The sequence below is a fragment of the Ascaphus truei genome, chromosome 6 (genome assembly GCF_040206685.1).
Source record: "Ascaphus truei isolate aAscTru1 chromosome 6, aAscTru1.hap1, whole genome shotgun sequence".
Classification (NCBI taxonomy): Eukaryota; Metazoa; Chordata; class Amphibia; order Anura; family Ascaphidae; genus Ascaphus; species Ascaphus truei.
Window position 1 is genome coordinate 63,144,723 of NC_134488.1, and position 15,410 is coordinate 63,160,132.

The following is a 15,410-nucleotide window of genomic DNA, read 5'->3' on the forward strand; positions in this document are numbered from 1 at the left end:
TATTTTGTCCTGTAATTCGCATTCATTAATTACCTTTTGATAAGAGACGATTACAAGTGACAGAGGGAATGTTTTTTTTAAAAAAAGTTTACATTTGGCTAAGAAAGTGGAATGTTCTTGAACAAATGAGTATATAAAGAAAGACACAAGCTACAAACCTGTCACACAGACACGCAAACAATACACCAGAGGTGTCCAACTCCATTCCCCAGGGGCCACCATCCGGTCAGGTTTTCAGGACATCCCTGATTCAGCACAGGTGGCTCAATCAGTGGCTGTCAAGGACTGAACCAGCCACCGGTGCTGATGCTGGGTTATCCTGAAAACCTGACCTGATGGTGGCCCTTGGGGACTGGAGTTGGCCACCTCTGCAATACACGGTGCATTGAAGCAGTGGCACTTGGGTCACAGACCCGTAGGAGATGATAGTCCATTAGCTTCTAACTTGAAGTACTGATGCAGCCGAGGGAAATGATACGCTTAAAAAGTTGAGAAAATAGATAGTAAAATAATGTAGCCAGTCAGGCCTTATGAGTTCAATGACGAACTGGGGAGGGTAATACGCAAGGGTACAGAGCAGGAGGTGGGATTCACAAATTGGTGTGTATGCGATCATTTCCAGGGACGGCAAAAGATCAGCATGGGGAGCAGTAAGGGAGAAAGGTACTCAAAAATGTGAGCGAGCCCTGTGCTAGCTGTCACAAACCATGAGAGAGGTACACGATGTCCCATCACCCTGCCCTCCCTGCAGAGTGTGCACAGGTCCTGGAAATGTGAGCTAGACCTGTGCTAGCAGTCTGGGACTTGGAGAAACGTATACTACAATATGTCCCCATAGAGATACAGTAGTACGCAGGTCCTGGAAAGGCTACTATTAAAACAATTTGCTCTAGGCTCTGGATCCATATGGGCAGTAGGTCACAAAACACTCCTGGGGGTAATCCTATATTGTCTGTCTGGGCCTTTTTCAGGCAAAAATCCTGACTGAAGTAATTTGGTATTTTTGGCTGAAAACGGCCTGAACTGTCACTACTATCTATAATCTAGGTTACATATACTAGCCATGTGGATGTGCCAGTTGGAGTTGTAACCTCATTAGACTGCAGTGACAAACGCCATACATTTTTAGCGATATATAGTCTTTATATATCACTGAGCATATGCACAGCACTTCATATCAATAGTATGCAAGACAGAACACTTGGAAACACGATCCGTCACATATTGAAAGAAACGCGAAGAGAAAGAAGTCCCTGCCCTGAGCATCTTGCTGTATGTTAGAAGATTATATAGAAATAGTGGGAGGGCGTGAAAAGCTTGGAGTTGTAAAGCGTGCCCGTATAGTGCAGTGGCTAGTGTACTTATATTTCTGAGGTATTGCAACGATCCATAATAAAGCTGAGCTTTCAGTTGTACAGATTTATCTCGTACTGTACATTAAGTTGACCCAGACACTTATATTTTGATCCTTGGCCAATCTTAGCTTTTCATATCTGAATGTCAAAGGTGCAGATAAATTGGCACAGATTGTATGTTTGCACCCTCTCTGAATTCAGGCTCTGCGGCTCGGGGAAGTGAGCGTGACCTCACATTACAGACTCAGAGTACAATCCTCTTCTGTCTGCAGGACACATTCATGTTTTGCTGTAACTTTGCATGTGCACACAGCACAGTAACTGCACTAGAGTAGAAAGTGGGTCTTTCAAAAGGTTTTAACCCTTTGAGCATACTCTCCAACAGTACATATTTAGCAGGTTCTGTCTGTACCCATTATATCTTTTATGCCAGTCAAGACTGTACCATCAGCTAATTACAGCTGCTGGGAGATTGAGGATTTGTATGTGTGTAAATGCACATATTGTATTAGAAAGATAATCTTTACATAAAAAAACAAAAACCGTGCTGTATAGAGGCAAAGCATTGTGTTGCAGGCCCCTGTGTTGCTGAAGGTGTTGAGAGCTTTGTGCAAAAAAAGTGGTTTGTATGTCACACACACACACACACACACACACACACACACACACACACACACACACACACACACACACACCATTTTGTTGTTGTTGTTGTTGTTGTTACTAAAAACATGCCATTCACATGCTGCAATTACCTGAATTATAAAGGGTTTACCTCATATGTGCTCTCACATAAGAAGCATCCCATTTACATGTCTGTATCTATCCTATTCTGTGTCCAGCTCAGGAAACCCACTGTAATACCCACTGCACCGCCACTCTCCAGCAGCCCGGCCTCAGGAGAGGCACCCCCCCAGGCTCACCATAACACTACAAACTCACCAGCCACGGAGAGCGGGTTACCCAGCAGTGTCATCACCCTGGCACCAACCTCCTTATCAAGCAATGGCAGCACACGTACCACACAGATACCCAGTACCAGCTCGGCAGCACCAGGTAAAGAAGACACCGCGGGCCCTCCTTATTTCATTAACCCCTTCACTACCAGGCGTCTCTAGCAGCAAAGGGGTGAAATCCGGATTGATACATGAGAAGGGGCTGTCCTACCTAGCTGGCTAACATGGATTAAATAATTTGGTGTCATTTAATCACTTTAATCACCCAGCAAGTAACATGTTGACCTATTTTCCGGGTTCTGCTGTTTATCTGTTTGACATACTGTATGATGGCATCAAAATTACTTTGCTGACACAGAACGAAGCAAGAAGAACAGCTTTAAGTGAGGCTTTGAGGACAGACAAATATTCTCATCACCAAAGGCCTTCCGATAAAGATTGTAAAAACCCTCCAAAGCTTCTGTTTACCAAGGAAAGGTTAAAAGTTGGAAAAAAACATTTTTATTTAGAAATCTATGTCTAATGCCTCCATGTACCCTATAGAATATGCTACTCCCACGCTTTAATCCTAGAAGGCGGAGCCTTTTAATGTCAATTGGATGTGCTTTCTTCATATATAAAGAGAGCGAGAAAATCTGTATAAGGCTCCATGTGTATTGTAACCTGCACATTTGCACGGGTAACCAGCTTCCCCTTACAGAGTGGGGGCTGAAGGGGTTACAGCCAGGAAAGCTGATCAGCAAGTTAATAACAATTCATGCACACAAACTACACTCCAGGTTACAGATGACAGTTTATCTAGAGGGTCTTCCTTTAGATAGGGGAGTGGGGGTGGGGGGGGGGGGCACGAGAGGGGAAAGGGATTAGCTTTGATTTAGAGCTCCTGATGACTTGGATCAGCCCAGGGGTCTGACTTTGCTTCTCTCTCCCGGATACCTGGCCCCAGGAATCCCTGCAGCAAACCTTATTTTTTTTCCGTTTAGTCTTCACTTTTATTGTCTCATCTCCCTGGTGGATCGTATTGTCCTTTTCATGAAAGATTTTGCTTCTTTTTTTTCCCTCCCTCCAGTTGACGGACGCCAGAAAGAATTCCCCTGCCTTTTTGCTTTATTCTTTTGCCAAACCACACTTTTTTTTTTTTTTTTTCAAGTTTTTGCAGAACTGCATGTTTTAACTTTTTTTTTTTTTTGCTCACTTTTTCCTTTGTCTTCCTCTGTCATTTTAATTCTCTGAACACCTGGCTAATTTATTTTGTTAACTTTTTTTTGTGTTCTGCAGACCAACATTTTTTGTAGCTGGAATAATAGGAATATTGTCATGTATAGCTTCCAGATATCGCTCTCTGCCCGAACGGAAGCAGTACGGTGTTTTACGGTTTAAAGTTATTTGTCGGAAAACCCAGGTGATCTATCTAAATGGTCAAATTTTTCATATAATTTCACCCGCCAGGCACCCCATGGTTTTAGAGATGCCTACTGCAAAAAGGTGCTGCTGGTCACTTCCTGATATTTAAATCCCTACTTCACGTTGGCCAGTAGGAAGCTGCAACGGATGAGATCGCGGCTTCCTGCTGGCCCACGTAACGATGGAAATGTAGACGCCATGTTTCCCCTGGAGGTAAACGTCGCAGGGACTGCTCCTTTTTAATGTAGTTTAAAAAAAAGTATGGTAAACTGTATTGAAGGGCGTTCTTCTTCTTCCCGGGAAAATCTGTTTTTGAAACTAGGCGTAGAACATGGTAAGAATGCAGGGTCGGTCTGAGTGACCAAGATCTGTAACGTTTACGGTCAACCTTTCTAGGCCCTTCTTCAGATGTCTCGTGAAGCATATTTTTGGGTCTAAAAAAAATAAAAATGTTGGTGTTTGGTTTTGCAAGAACTCGATTTGTACAAAATGATGGGGGGGGGGGGAAATGTTTTATTTCTGGAAATTTTGGTTAAACTTTTCGCAAAAGTTTGCAGGTATATTCAAAACATCTGACCACCTCATATTAAAAAAAGAGAACCCAAAACAGAGTATTAACCCTTTGAGTACCTGAAGGGCAGGACACAATGTCCACGATTTAAAAATGAGCTGGCATTTAATAACGTAGCTGCGTCATGTGGCCCCTGGAGTGCCAGACCCCATCACGTAGCAGCTACATCTCGGGGGACTATTTCTTCACATTTGGCATTTCTTCCAAAGTTTGTTTTCCGAAGTTCGACTGGAACTTTAAGCAAACTATTGCCATTCCATCTGCCCCTCTCTCTCTCTCTCTCTCTCCCCCTTTCTCTCTCCCCCTCTCCCGCGCTCTCTCCCCCCTCTCCCGCTCTCTCTCTCTCTCCCCCCCCTCTCCCGCTCTCTCCCCCCCTCTCCCGCTCTCTCTCCCCCCCTCTCCCGCTCTCTCCCCCCCTCTCCCGCTCTGTCTCCCCCCCTCTCCCCCTCTCCCGCTCTCTCGCTCTCTCTCTCCCCCCCTCTCCCACTCGCGCTCTCTCTCCCTCTCGCTCTCTCTGTCCTCCCCGCTCTCTCGCGCTCTCTCTCTGTCCTCCCCCCGCTCTCGCTCTCTCTCTCTGTCCTCCCCCCTCTCTCTCTCGCTCTCTTTCTGTCCTCCCCCCTCTCTCTCGCTCTCTCGCGCTCTCTCTCTCTCTGTCCCCCTCTCTCGCTATCGCTCTCTCTGTCCTCCCCCTCTCTCTCCTCCCCCTCTCGCTCTCTCTGTCCCCCCCTCTCTCTCTCCTCCCCCCTCTCGCTTTCTCTGTCTCCCCCCCCCTTCTCGCTCTCTGCCCCCCCCCTTCTCGCTCTCTGTGTCCCCCCCCCTCTCCTTTTTTCTCTTCCTCTTGTATTTTAACCCTTTAGCTCCTCACAGGGACCGCACATAATGGGGGCGGGGGGGGGGGGGGGGGAGACGTGATGATTATACAAATTTATTACATTTCTTTTATTTATAATGAAATGTATTTATTTTATTATTGGGGAAAAGTCTGCAAATCAAAAGACATTTGCAGAGGGTTCGCTGATCACTCCTGATGTTTTTGTTTTCTCCCCAGTTACGAACAAGCTGGTGGTATCAGCAGGAGACAGCGTCCAGGTCACCTTGCCAAAAAACGCAGTCCAGCTGAACGCTTTCGTCCTTCCAGAGGCTCCAAAGGGTAAGAGACCAGCTTGCAATGCCTGCATGATTTCTCTTTAACCCCCTTTGCTGCCAGAGAGGCCTGTAGCACATTGCTTTGCATGTCCAAGATATTACTTTGCATTTCTGTCAGCCAAGGGCTTGTACTTGAGGAAACGACCAGTAATGGGAGTTATTGTTTGAGGACCCTCCCTTGAAATCATTTAAAGACCCTGTGTATTCACAAGGTGAGAGAGCACTGGACACAGCCTCATAGGTGTGTTGAAGTAGTAGCTCAGTGGTAATGACACTTTGAAGCGGATGAACCAGGTTGGGACCCCAGGGCTGGCTCCTTGTGACCTTGGACTTGTCACCTTATCCCTCCCAGTGTGCACAGTGTACGCTGTGATATGTAAGAAAGTTATTATTGTGTTGAGGTGGAAGAGCCTCCCAACAGAGGTGTTTAGAGGCTAATGCAGTAGAGGAATAGCAAATGCTTGATTATAGACACATGGCGATCCTAAATACAGAAGAAAGCCAAGAATCAAATGGGATCTGAGGTTTTACAGCACATAGGAAAGTGGGCAGACAACGTCGTCGTTAAGTGATTCTTATCTGCCGTCACATTCTCTGTTTCTATTATGTGCACCCATGAGAGGGTCAAGAAATACAAGCAGCTGTATGTGGAGGGAGAGCATTACATGGCTTATTGAACCCCCTTTAGTGTCTGAAGACCTCTGTGGTGGCAGAAGGGTTAAATGCGATATAAAAACCTCCTTTGCAGTCATAGGGCCTACCAGTTTACTTTAGACATGGGTGTTAAATTAATTGATTTTCTAATTAGAGATAATGTGTTGAAACCGCATGTCAAGATGAAAGTAACACAAGGACAGGTGATGCCTTTTATTGGCTAAATTGTCCTGAAGATGTGTTAATTACACTTATTGTGCTAAGAAGAGCAAAGCCTATTTCAGGACTTCTACAGCTCTCATTAACAAAGCTGTTTAATTGTCAAGCATGAGCTAAACAAAGGCAGAAGGTAACACTTAATGCAGAGTGTCAAACAAAACAAACGTGTAGTTCATCTCCGAGTCAACGTGACTTCATCCTACAGATACCTAAAGCGGTGACTGAGGACTGTGAGGGGGGTGCGAGCTTGCAGTCTGTTCTCCGCATAGTAAATACTTATTGTATTATATGTCTTATACATACAAATACACATGCGGCTAATTTAGAGGCATCTAAGACACCTATACACGTGACCTCTAACACCTGCTACATCTTTCAAACTCAGTGGCCCATATTTATTGAGCAGCGTTATTCTCAATACACTATCCGGGGGCTAGAAGACACCTTGCCGTTCATAAAGTGTCTTATGGAATAGCACCACTTAGTAAATATGGGCTGCTATGTTTATTGCGTTGTTGTGAGGGGATCTATTTTATGTCATACTCCCAGTCTTTCTGATGATAATAGTGAGGACATAACAGTATGTATAGAGGAGCACCTGAAGGACGAATCCCACCTCATACCTTGCTTTGTCAAACAGCTGGTGATAATGTACTGTTGTGGGGACTTAGTTGCAAATCTGAATTATTCCCCATTCATCTCTACAGCTGGTGGTTAAATCTGAGCCATATCCTAGATTAGACATATGATGCCTTCAGCATGACTGCACACAAGAAAACTATTGTTCTTGGTTTGTGGAGTGTGGTAACCTTGACCAAGTGCAGCTATTGTTAAGTACAAGCAGAAAGCTTGTGTGTATCTGGCCAGTGAAACTTGGAGCCACATCCATCATCTACTATGTAAAGTGTGTGTAATGGTGAAGCGCATTAAGGTTTATGCTCGTCAAGAATTCACTGGAAAGCACGCCACAAATAATATTAACATTTATTTACAATATTCAAACTAAAACATATGTCACTCTTCGTATAATTATATTGGTCATTTAAAAAAGGGGGCAAGGATGCTTGCAGTGGACACCTCTGCCAATCTAATTAGTATATTTATTTCTTAGTGACAACATTTTTTTAATTCTCCAGTGTAAACAATGTTGCCTGGGAATTAATTGCAAGACCTCAGTCTTTGGAGGAGTGCTGTATTCTCATAAATCCACTGACATGCTAATATGGTTGCATGGCGAGTTTTTCAGGCATACATGAAAATTATGATCAGCTCTAGCGACGGACCGCTAGGCCACGCCCCCCGGCAGATCAGCCACTGAGGGCGAACCAGCCGGGTGACGTCATGGCCGTGGCCCCGTCACCCCCCCCCCCCCTGCCTTTTCCCCTGCTGCTCACTGCAGCCCGGGGAACAAAGCTGCACACGCAGCGCAGACAGCGGGGCCGTAGCAGACTTCCAAAATTGCTGTACAATATTGTAATAGTCTGATTTTATAAAATGACCACGTTTAACCGACTATGAATAAGAATGATTGCAAATTAATTTCACAGCTAGGGCTTAGACTTAGGCTGCGCTTATAGTGCCGTCGCTGGCGACAGCAACGCACCGGGGACGTCACGCTGTGGTCGCTGGAAAAATCTAATTGACTTGACTGCCAGCGAACGCGACCAAGCCGTCGCTCCTACTATAAGCGCACACAACGGCAGCAATACATTTTTGCCGCGACATTGCGTCGCTGGCACTATAAGCGCAGCCTAAGTCTAAGCACGGTGCCTCGGGCCGCGATGATCAGCGCTCCTGCTCTGCCTCGCCTGCTCAAACTGGAGCTTTTTTGTGTCCTGGCAGGCGAGGCAGTGAGCGCGCTTTGGGGGCGGAGGCAGGCCGGAGGCGTGTCGGGAGGCGGATCGGGGCGGGAGGCGGGGCTAGTCCCTTGCTCCCATTGGATGTGAGCGGTCACGTGACCGCTCCTCCGCTTCCCTGAGCGGCAAATTTTACATTTGCCTGTCTTGCCAAAATACCTGAGCCTCCGCACGCATGCGGAAGCGGCTGCTAAAGCCGCGCTGATGACAGATGCAGGGGGTAAGTGCATCTGCTCAGCACGGCTCAGTAAGGCTCACCGTACTATGTCCCAAGCCTAATGCATAGCCAGTCTATGACAGGACTGCTGGTTGTTTAGAGTGGCAATAATACTCCATTCTAGTTTGTAACAAATGTATAGAATGGGGTATTTTGTTCACAGATATGTAGCGAATCTGCCTATCGTCAAAGTCGCAAAAGATCCTGTCTTGCGAATATAGCGACATAAGTGGCAGTTAAATAATGCTGAGATCGGCGTTACCTCTCACAAGGAGTCAGAGTGATTCAGATATTTTATTCCCATTAGAGTAGATTGCATCTAGTTGCCTCTACAAATCTATTCCACACTTGCAAGCTTTGACTTGCTAAGCCCCAGCGCTCAGTACCCGCCTTTCTGCACACCCATGTCGGGTCAATTACCCATGTCAAGACTCTGTAGCTGGAGGGACGTGCGTCGGGCACGTTAGTGTGATATAGGCGGGCGCCGACATGAGTCTGCAGTGGCGGCGATCACCATGCAAGCATCCTTACTCACCTCACTTTTTAATCACCAATATAATTATACTAAGCGGGATCTTTCTTTAACTTTAGTCCTTATTGTAAACAAATGTTGTTTTACGTGTGCTGTGCATTCAAGTGAATTCTTTTGACGAATATAAACCTTTATGCTCTTCATCATTTTGTCTATTTCATTCCAGTTCACAGTATTGCATCCACTATTGCATCACTTTTTTTTTTTTTTTTGTATTTGCACTATTTCTAAAGGCCCATTTATATTGGGACTTCAATAGATCAACTCCGTCTTTTTTCTGCGTGTGTGTGTGTATATAATGTGTGTATCTTTTGTATAGCGCTCACCATGTGCTCTTTACAATAATTAACTGTACTGTCTATCTTTGTAAGGCCCGGGCCATAGAGGGGGGGAGCCGTGCTGCACCGCGCTGACGCTGAGGCTCGCCTGCAGAAGCTGTGCGATTCCATGCACATACAGGCGAGCCAGCGTCCGCGATCGGAGGTGGGGGGAGACTGAGGGAGGCGGGGCAGTGACATCGCTGGGCCAATCGCCCGCGACGCACTGACGTCAACGTCACGGCGCCGACGTCACGGCGCCGTGACGTTGACGCAGCCCCGCTCTCATTGGAGGTTTTCAGCCGACAGTGCGCTGAAAAACAGCTTGGCGCTCGGCTGAAAACTCCAAAGCCTGAGCACGCCTGCGGACGCTCGCGCGAGCCCCCTCTCAAGGCATCCTCATTGAGGATGCAGGGGCTCAGCGCTGAGCGTCCGCACGCCTCAGCACAGCCTGTCCTTCTATGGACTCGGCCTAACTGTATACTGCCAACCTCCTGACTCCACTGAGACTCGCCCTGCAAGGGTCGCTGCTCAATGGTGGAAAATATGATATGGATGTACACACACATCATTACCGTATATAATTTCAACCTTGTATGCAGTTCACCAACATATTCCTCGGTACAATAGGGGATTGAAGGATAACAGTAAAATTACATCAGCAGTATACATTGGTATTGAGAAAGTTACTGTACATAACAGCATGTGTTGGTAAAGGGGAAACCCTTCCCTGAGAGGTTTGGGTCCTGTGTGTACCATGGTTTGGGATTTTACATGTACTTAGGCACCTGTTACACTCTGTCTCTAGGAAGCTCGTATACATACGACTGGCAACTGATCACACATCCGACGGATAACGGCGGGGAGATGGAGGGGAAGCATTCCCAAGTACTGAAGCTGTCCAAGGTGAGAACCTGTACTTTCCAAAGAGCACTTAACCACTTACTTACAAGTGTACTTACTACACTTAACCACTTCACCGCCACGGGGGTCAGCAATGCACAGCCAGCAAATAATAAACTTGACACTGGGGCCTGCTCTCAGTAGTTCAAACATTTAAAGTGTTTAGAAGAATACATTATTGAATTATTCAATGAAAAGCCAAGTAAAAAATACCTTTAAAATGGAAGTTATCAATGGCAAGCCAAAAAAACCCATTTTGTATTGATTTCATTGCTGCTTTGGAGAGACGTCTTTTTATTATTCCTGATCATGATGGTATGGGAAGCTCTCTCCTCGCCCCGACTTGCAAATCCCATGGCTATATTGCACGCTGGCATGCAGAGCCCTATAACTGAGGCCCAGGTATGATGCAAACAGATGCGTTGATGAGGTCATTCACTACCAATAGGTAGTCACTTAAGTTGACATAACCCGTGCAGTGCAACTGCTGTAGCTTTCTGAAGAAGCGGCTTCGGCACAGTGCTGTAATACGTAGGCGCTGCGTGGTTAGGGTTTGCTTCCATTTCAACTTTGTGTAGGCGACATGCTCTCCAGCTGCCCCCTGCACAGCTTAGTATCCCTTCCTCTCACCCTGTAGCTCACTGCAGGTCTGTACGAATTCAAAGTGATTGTGGACGGAGAGAACGCACACGGGGCGGGTTTCGTCAACGTCACCGTTAACCTAGGTAAGCTGGGGATCGACTAACTGTTTACATCAGGGGTGGTCAGCTCCAGTCCTCAAGGGCCACCAACAGGTCAGGTTTTCAGTGAAAGACTGAGCTACTTGTGCTGTTGCAGGGATATCCTGAAAACCTGACCTGTTGGCGTCCCTTGAGGATTGGAGTTGGCCGCCCCTGGTTTATATGATTCATCCTGTGAAGTTTTACACCGTGGCAACAATTGCACAAAGCGCATATGACCGTGGCTGTTTTTGTATCCACACAGAGCCAAGAGTAAATCGTCCGCCTGTGGCCATCGTATCTCCTCACTACCAAGAGATCTCACTGCCAACCACGTCTACGGTGATAGACGGCAGCCGTGAGTATATACTAATCGGCTGCCCTGTTTGACACACTCCCCTTTCCGTATACAGGTCGATAAGTCCAACGCTTTGAGCTTGGGAAACATGCATCAGCGGAGGGGTTCCTGTATCCCTTTAGAATGTTTAACTCCTTCCCTGCCACGGTCGGCGGCCACCCTGCGCCTCTTGCTTGTCAGGTGTTTGTGTGTGTGTTTGTGTGTGTGTGTGTGTGTGTGTGTGTGTGTGTGTGTGTGTGTGTGTGTGTGTGTGTGTGTGTGTGTGTGTGTGTGTGTGTGTGTGTGTGTGTGTGTAAGATGGTGCTGTACAAGCAAGCGCAGGCTGCTGCTCTTTAGAACGTTTGCCTCTCATGCGCCCTCTAGTGGCCCTCGCTCTGATTGCAGAGACGGAAATGTCAGCGCTGATGTAAGGGGACTCCTGTGTGACATCACAAATGTTAATATTTTCTTATCCTGCTTTGTGTTGATGATTTCTTCCTTCGTCTTTCTGATGGGCACAATCTTGGCATTGATCCCTTCCATAATGATCCTGGTGGTTTTTTCCATGTGTTTGACTTGATGTTGTGGTATACACTTGGATTAGTTGAATCTTTGTATCTTTGTCAACTGAATTTATTCTGGCCTCAACTGCATGTTGGCAACTACCTTTCCAACTTTAGCCAGGTATTTTGTTTAAGCTTTCTTAGTATGGTTGAACTTACCAGCCCATGTGCCACTATACATCTTCTTAAACACGCATTGCCACCTTCCCACCACTTTAAGGCAGTGAGATAAGAATGTGTGTGTGTGTGTGTGTGTGTGTGTGTGTGTGTGTGTGTGTGTGTGTGTGTGTGTGTGTTTTATTTTGCTCCGTAAGGGGTGGCAGTTTTCTTGAACATACACACTTTGCTTACACCAAAACATCCAGTGTAACAAGATACTTAAGCCTGGGACAAACAGCTCTTTATTAACCCCTGCGGCAGCAAAAGAACCATACTGGCTGGTCAACTGTGCCCGGGAATCTGATCTCAGACAGGAGAATTGGATCTTATACTATATTAGTGAAAGCACTGTATGTTTGCCTGCCTGGATGTCCGGTGTCCCTAGGGGAAATCTCATTGGTCCCTTGGCCCGCCCGCCCCTGCACACCTCTCATTGGCCTGAGGCGGAGTGACGGGGACACACACAGACACACACACACACACACACACAGTGACACACACACACACAGTGACACACACACACAGTGACACACACACACACACACTGTTACATACATTAGCGGGGCTCACAGTGTTAGCAGCACCCGCGCGCACCTCCTCCTCTCCCCGTGTCTCCCGCGCTTTCACCCCGACCCCCCCCCTCCCCTGGCGCCGCTACAGTCAGCGGGACACACACACTATTATTACCCCTTCAGCGCCCCCCCCCCCCCCCACCCACCCAGTGTCAGCGGCCGTGCGAGACCCCCCCTCTATATCTCCCACCTCTCCCCCCCCCACACATATACATGCCCCCCCCCTCCCCGGCGCTACAACTCACCCCTCCCCGGCGGGGGAACAGCCAGTGGCCAGGCAGGCTGCCTCGCGGCGCCGAGTGCCCAAGATGGCGGCGCCCGGGACACAGCGGGGGAGCGGCCACAACACGCTGCCTCCCGCCTCAGATCCACGTGGGACCTGCCGGATGGGTGAGTGAGCGGCCTTCACCTCCCCTCCACCCCCCCTTCACCTCCCCTCCACCCCCCCCCTCCCCTCCAGTGTCAGTGTCTCCCCGATACCCCCCCCCCCCCCCGGCGCCGCTACAGTCAGCGGGGGAGCGAGCGAGCGCCCGGGACACAGCGGGAGAGCGGCCACAACACGCTGCCTCCCGCCTCAGATCCACGTGGGACCTGCCGGACGGGTGAGTGAGCGGCCTTCACCTCCCCTCACCCCCCATCACCTCCCCTCACCCCCTTTCACCTCCCCTCACTCCACTTCTCCCTTCCACCCCCCTTCACCTCCCCATTTACCTCCCCCCCTCCACCCCCCCTTCACCTCCCCTCCACCCCCCCCCTTCACCTCCCCTCCACCCCCCCCCCTTCACCTCCCCTCCACCCCCCCCCCTTCACCTCCCTTCCACCCCCCCCTTCACCTCCCTTCCACCCCCCCCCTTCACCTCCCTTCCACCCCCCCTTCACCTCCCTTCCACCCCCCCTTCACCTCCCTTCCACTCCCCCCCCTTCACCTCCCCTCCAACCCCCCACCTTCACCTCCCCTCCACCCCCCCCTTCACCTCCCCTCCACCCCCCCTTCCCACCGCCTCCCCCCCCTTCCCACCGCCTCCCCCCCTTCCCACCGCCTCCCACCCCCCCCCTTCCCACCGCCTCCCCCCCCTTCCCACCGCCTCCCCCCCTTCCCTCCACCTTCCCACCGCCTCCCCCCCTTCCCACCGCCCTTCCCACCGCCTCCCCCCTTCCCCCCTTCCCACCGCCTCCCCCCCCTTCCCACCGCCTCCCAGCCCCCCTTCCCACCGCCTCCCCCCACCGCCTCCCCCCCTTCCCACCGCTTCCCACCGCCTCCCACCCCCCCTTCCCACCGCCTCCCACCCCCCCTTCCCACCGCCTCCCACCCCCCCTTCCCACCGCCTCCCCCCCCCCTTCCCACCGCCCCTTCCCTTCTCCCCTTCCCCCCCCCGCTCCCCTTCCCCGCCCCCCCTCTCCTTCCCCCCCTCCGCTCCCCTTCCCCCCCCCTCCGCTCCCCTTCCCCCCCCCTCCGCTCCCCTTCCCTCCCCTTCCCCCCCCCTCCGCTCCCCTTCCCCCCCCTCCGCTCCCCTTCACCCCCCCTCCGCTCCCCTTCACCCCCCCTCCGCTCCCCTTTCCACCCCCCCTCCGCTCCTCTTCCCCCCCCCCTCCACCTCTTTTCCCCTTTCCCCTCCCAACCCCTCCCACACTTCCACCCCCTCCTCTAACCCTTCCCCCCCTCCTCTAACCCTTCCCCCCCCCTCCTCTAACCCTTCCCCCCCCCTCCTCTAACCCTTCCCCCCCCTCCTCTAACCCTTCCCCCCCCTCCTCTAACCCTTCCCCCCTCCTCTAACCCTTCCCCCCTCCTCTAACCCTTGCCCCCCTCCTCCACCCCTTGCCCCCCTCCTCCACCCCTTGCCCCCCTCCACCCCTTGCCCCCCTCCTCCACCCCCTCCTCCCCTTCCCGCTGCCCTTCGCCTTCATGCCCGCCTTACCGCCTCCCCACCCCCGCCTCTGCCTTTCACCCGCCCTTACTCCGGCCGCCTCTGCCTTTCACCCACCGCCTCACAGCCGCTGCACGCACTCAACAGACACCCGCCACACTCGACACATACCTGCCGCCACACACACCTGCTGCCTCCCGCCCCTACGCACCGACATCACTGACCCACCGCCTCACACCCTAGCAGGACCCCCACTCACAGACAGCACTCACAACCCACGCGCCAGCAGCCGCCTCACACCCTTGCAGGACCCCCACTCACAGACAGCACTCACAACCCACGCACCACCCGCCGCCTCACACCCTAGCAGGACCCCCACTCGCACACAGCACTCACAACCCACGCGCCACCCGCCGCCTCACACCCTAGCAGGACACACGACTCAGATTTTTACATCACTTATGCCACCAAAATATACATTGTACTGTGGTGTGGTTACAATAAACCATTTTTATACAACATCGTATTACATTTTCTTCCATCTTTCTTTTCAATATTATTATCCAACCTTTACAACAAACAGTCACCTATTGTTCCACGATTTATAAATAATACTACCTATTACGCATTTACATCCCGGGCAACGCCGGGTCTCAGCTAGTCTGCTATAAAGATAGACATGTATATGATGTGTTTATTGGAAGAGATGTTATCTGTAAGATTGGAACATGTTTGCTGAGAAAGTTAAAGCCAGATGCACAGTGACCTGCCCGTCATTAATTAAAGAAGACTCCCCTGTGATATTGTTGCTTTTGAACAGCTCTCTTTTCTCCCTCAGAGAGCACAGATGATGACAAAATTGTCAGCTACCATTGGGAAGAGCTGAAGGGTCCACTAAGGGAGGAGAAGGTCTCGGCAGACACTGCCATCTTAAAACTCACCAACCTGGTGCCAGGCAATTACACCTTCAGGTGAGAGTCTGTGTATTTGGAGGAGGGGGTCTTCTAAAACCTCCCCCTAAAAACAGAAGTCTTTAACAAGATAAGATGTGAGCTTCATAATTTC

The 15,410-nt window shown here is 50.0% G+C and overlaps 2 protein-coding genes across 7 annotated transcripts in view; one reads left to right on the forward strand and one right to left on the reverse strand.

Moving 5' to 3' along the window:
- Positions 1-15,410, reverse strand: part of NCDN (neurochondrin) — a 55,620-nt gene that overhangs the window by 39,823 nt on the left and 387 nt on the right. The gene's annotated exons all lie outside the window — the stretch shown is intronic.
- Positions 1-15,410, forward strand: part of KIAA0319L (KIAA0319 like) — a 78,592-nt gene that overhangs the window by 26,897 nt on the left and 36,285 nt on the right. For all 6 annotated transcript variants that reach the window (XM_075604579.1, XM_075604581.1, XM_075604578.1 and 3 more), the window contains 6 exons: positions 2,198-2,411; positions 5,335-5,436; positions 10,036-10,133; positions 10,768-10,855; positions 11,115-11,207; positions 15,184-15,316. In XM_075604579.1, the coding sequence (XP_075460694.1) occupies positions 2,198-2,411; positions 5,335-5,436; positions 10,036-10,133; positions 10,768-10,855; positions 11,115-11,207; positions 15,184-15,316 (728 nt within the window). The remainder of the gene's footprint in view (positions 1-2,197; positions 2,412-5,334; positions 5,437-10,035; positions 10,134-10,767; positions 10,856-11,114; positions 11,208-15,183; positions 15,317-15,410) is intronic.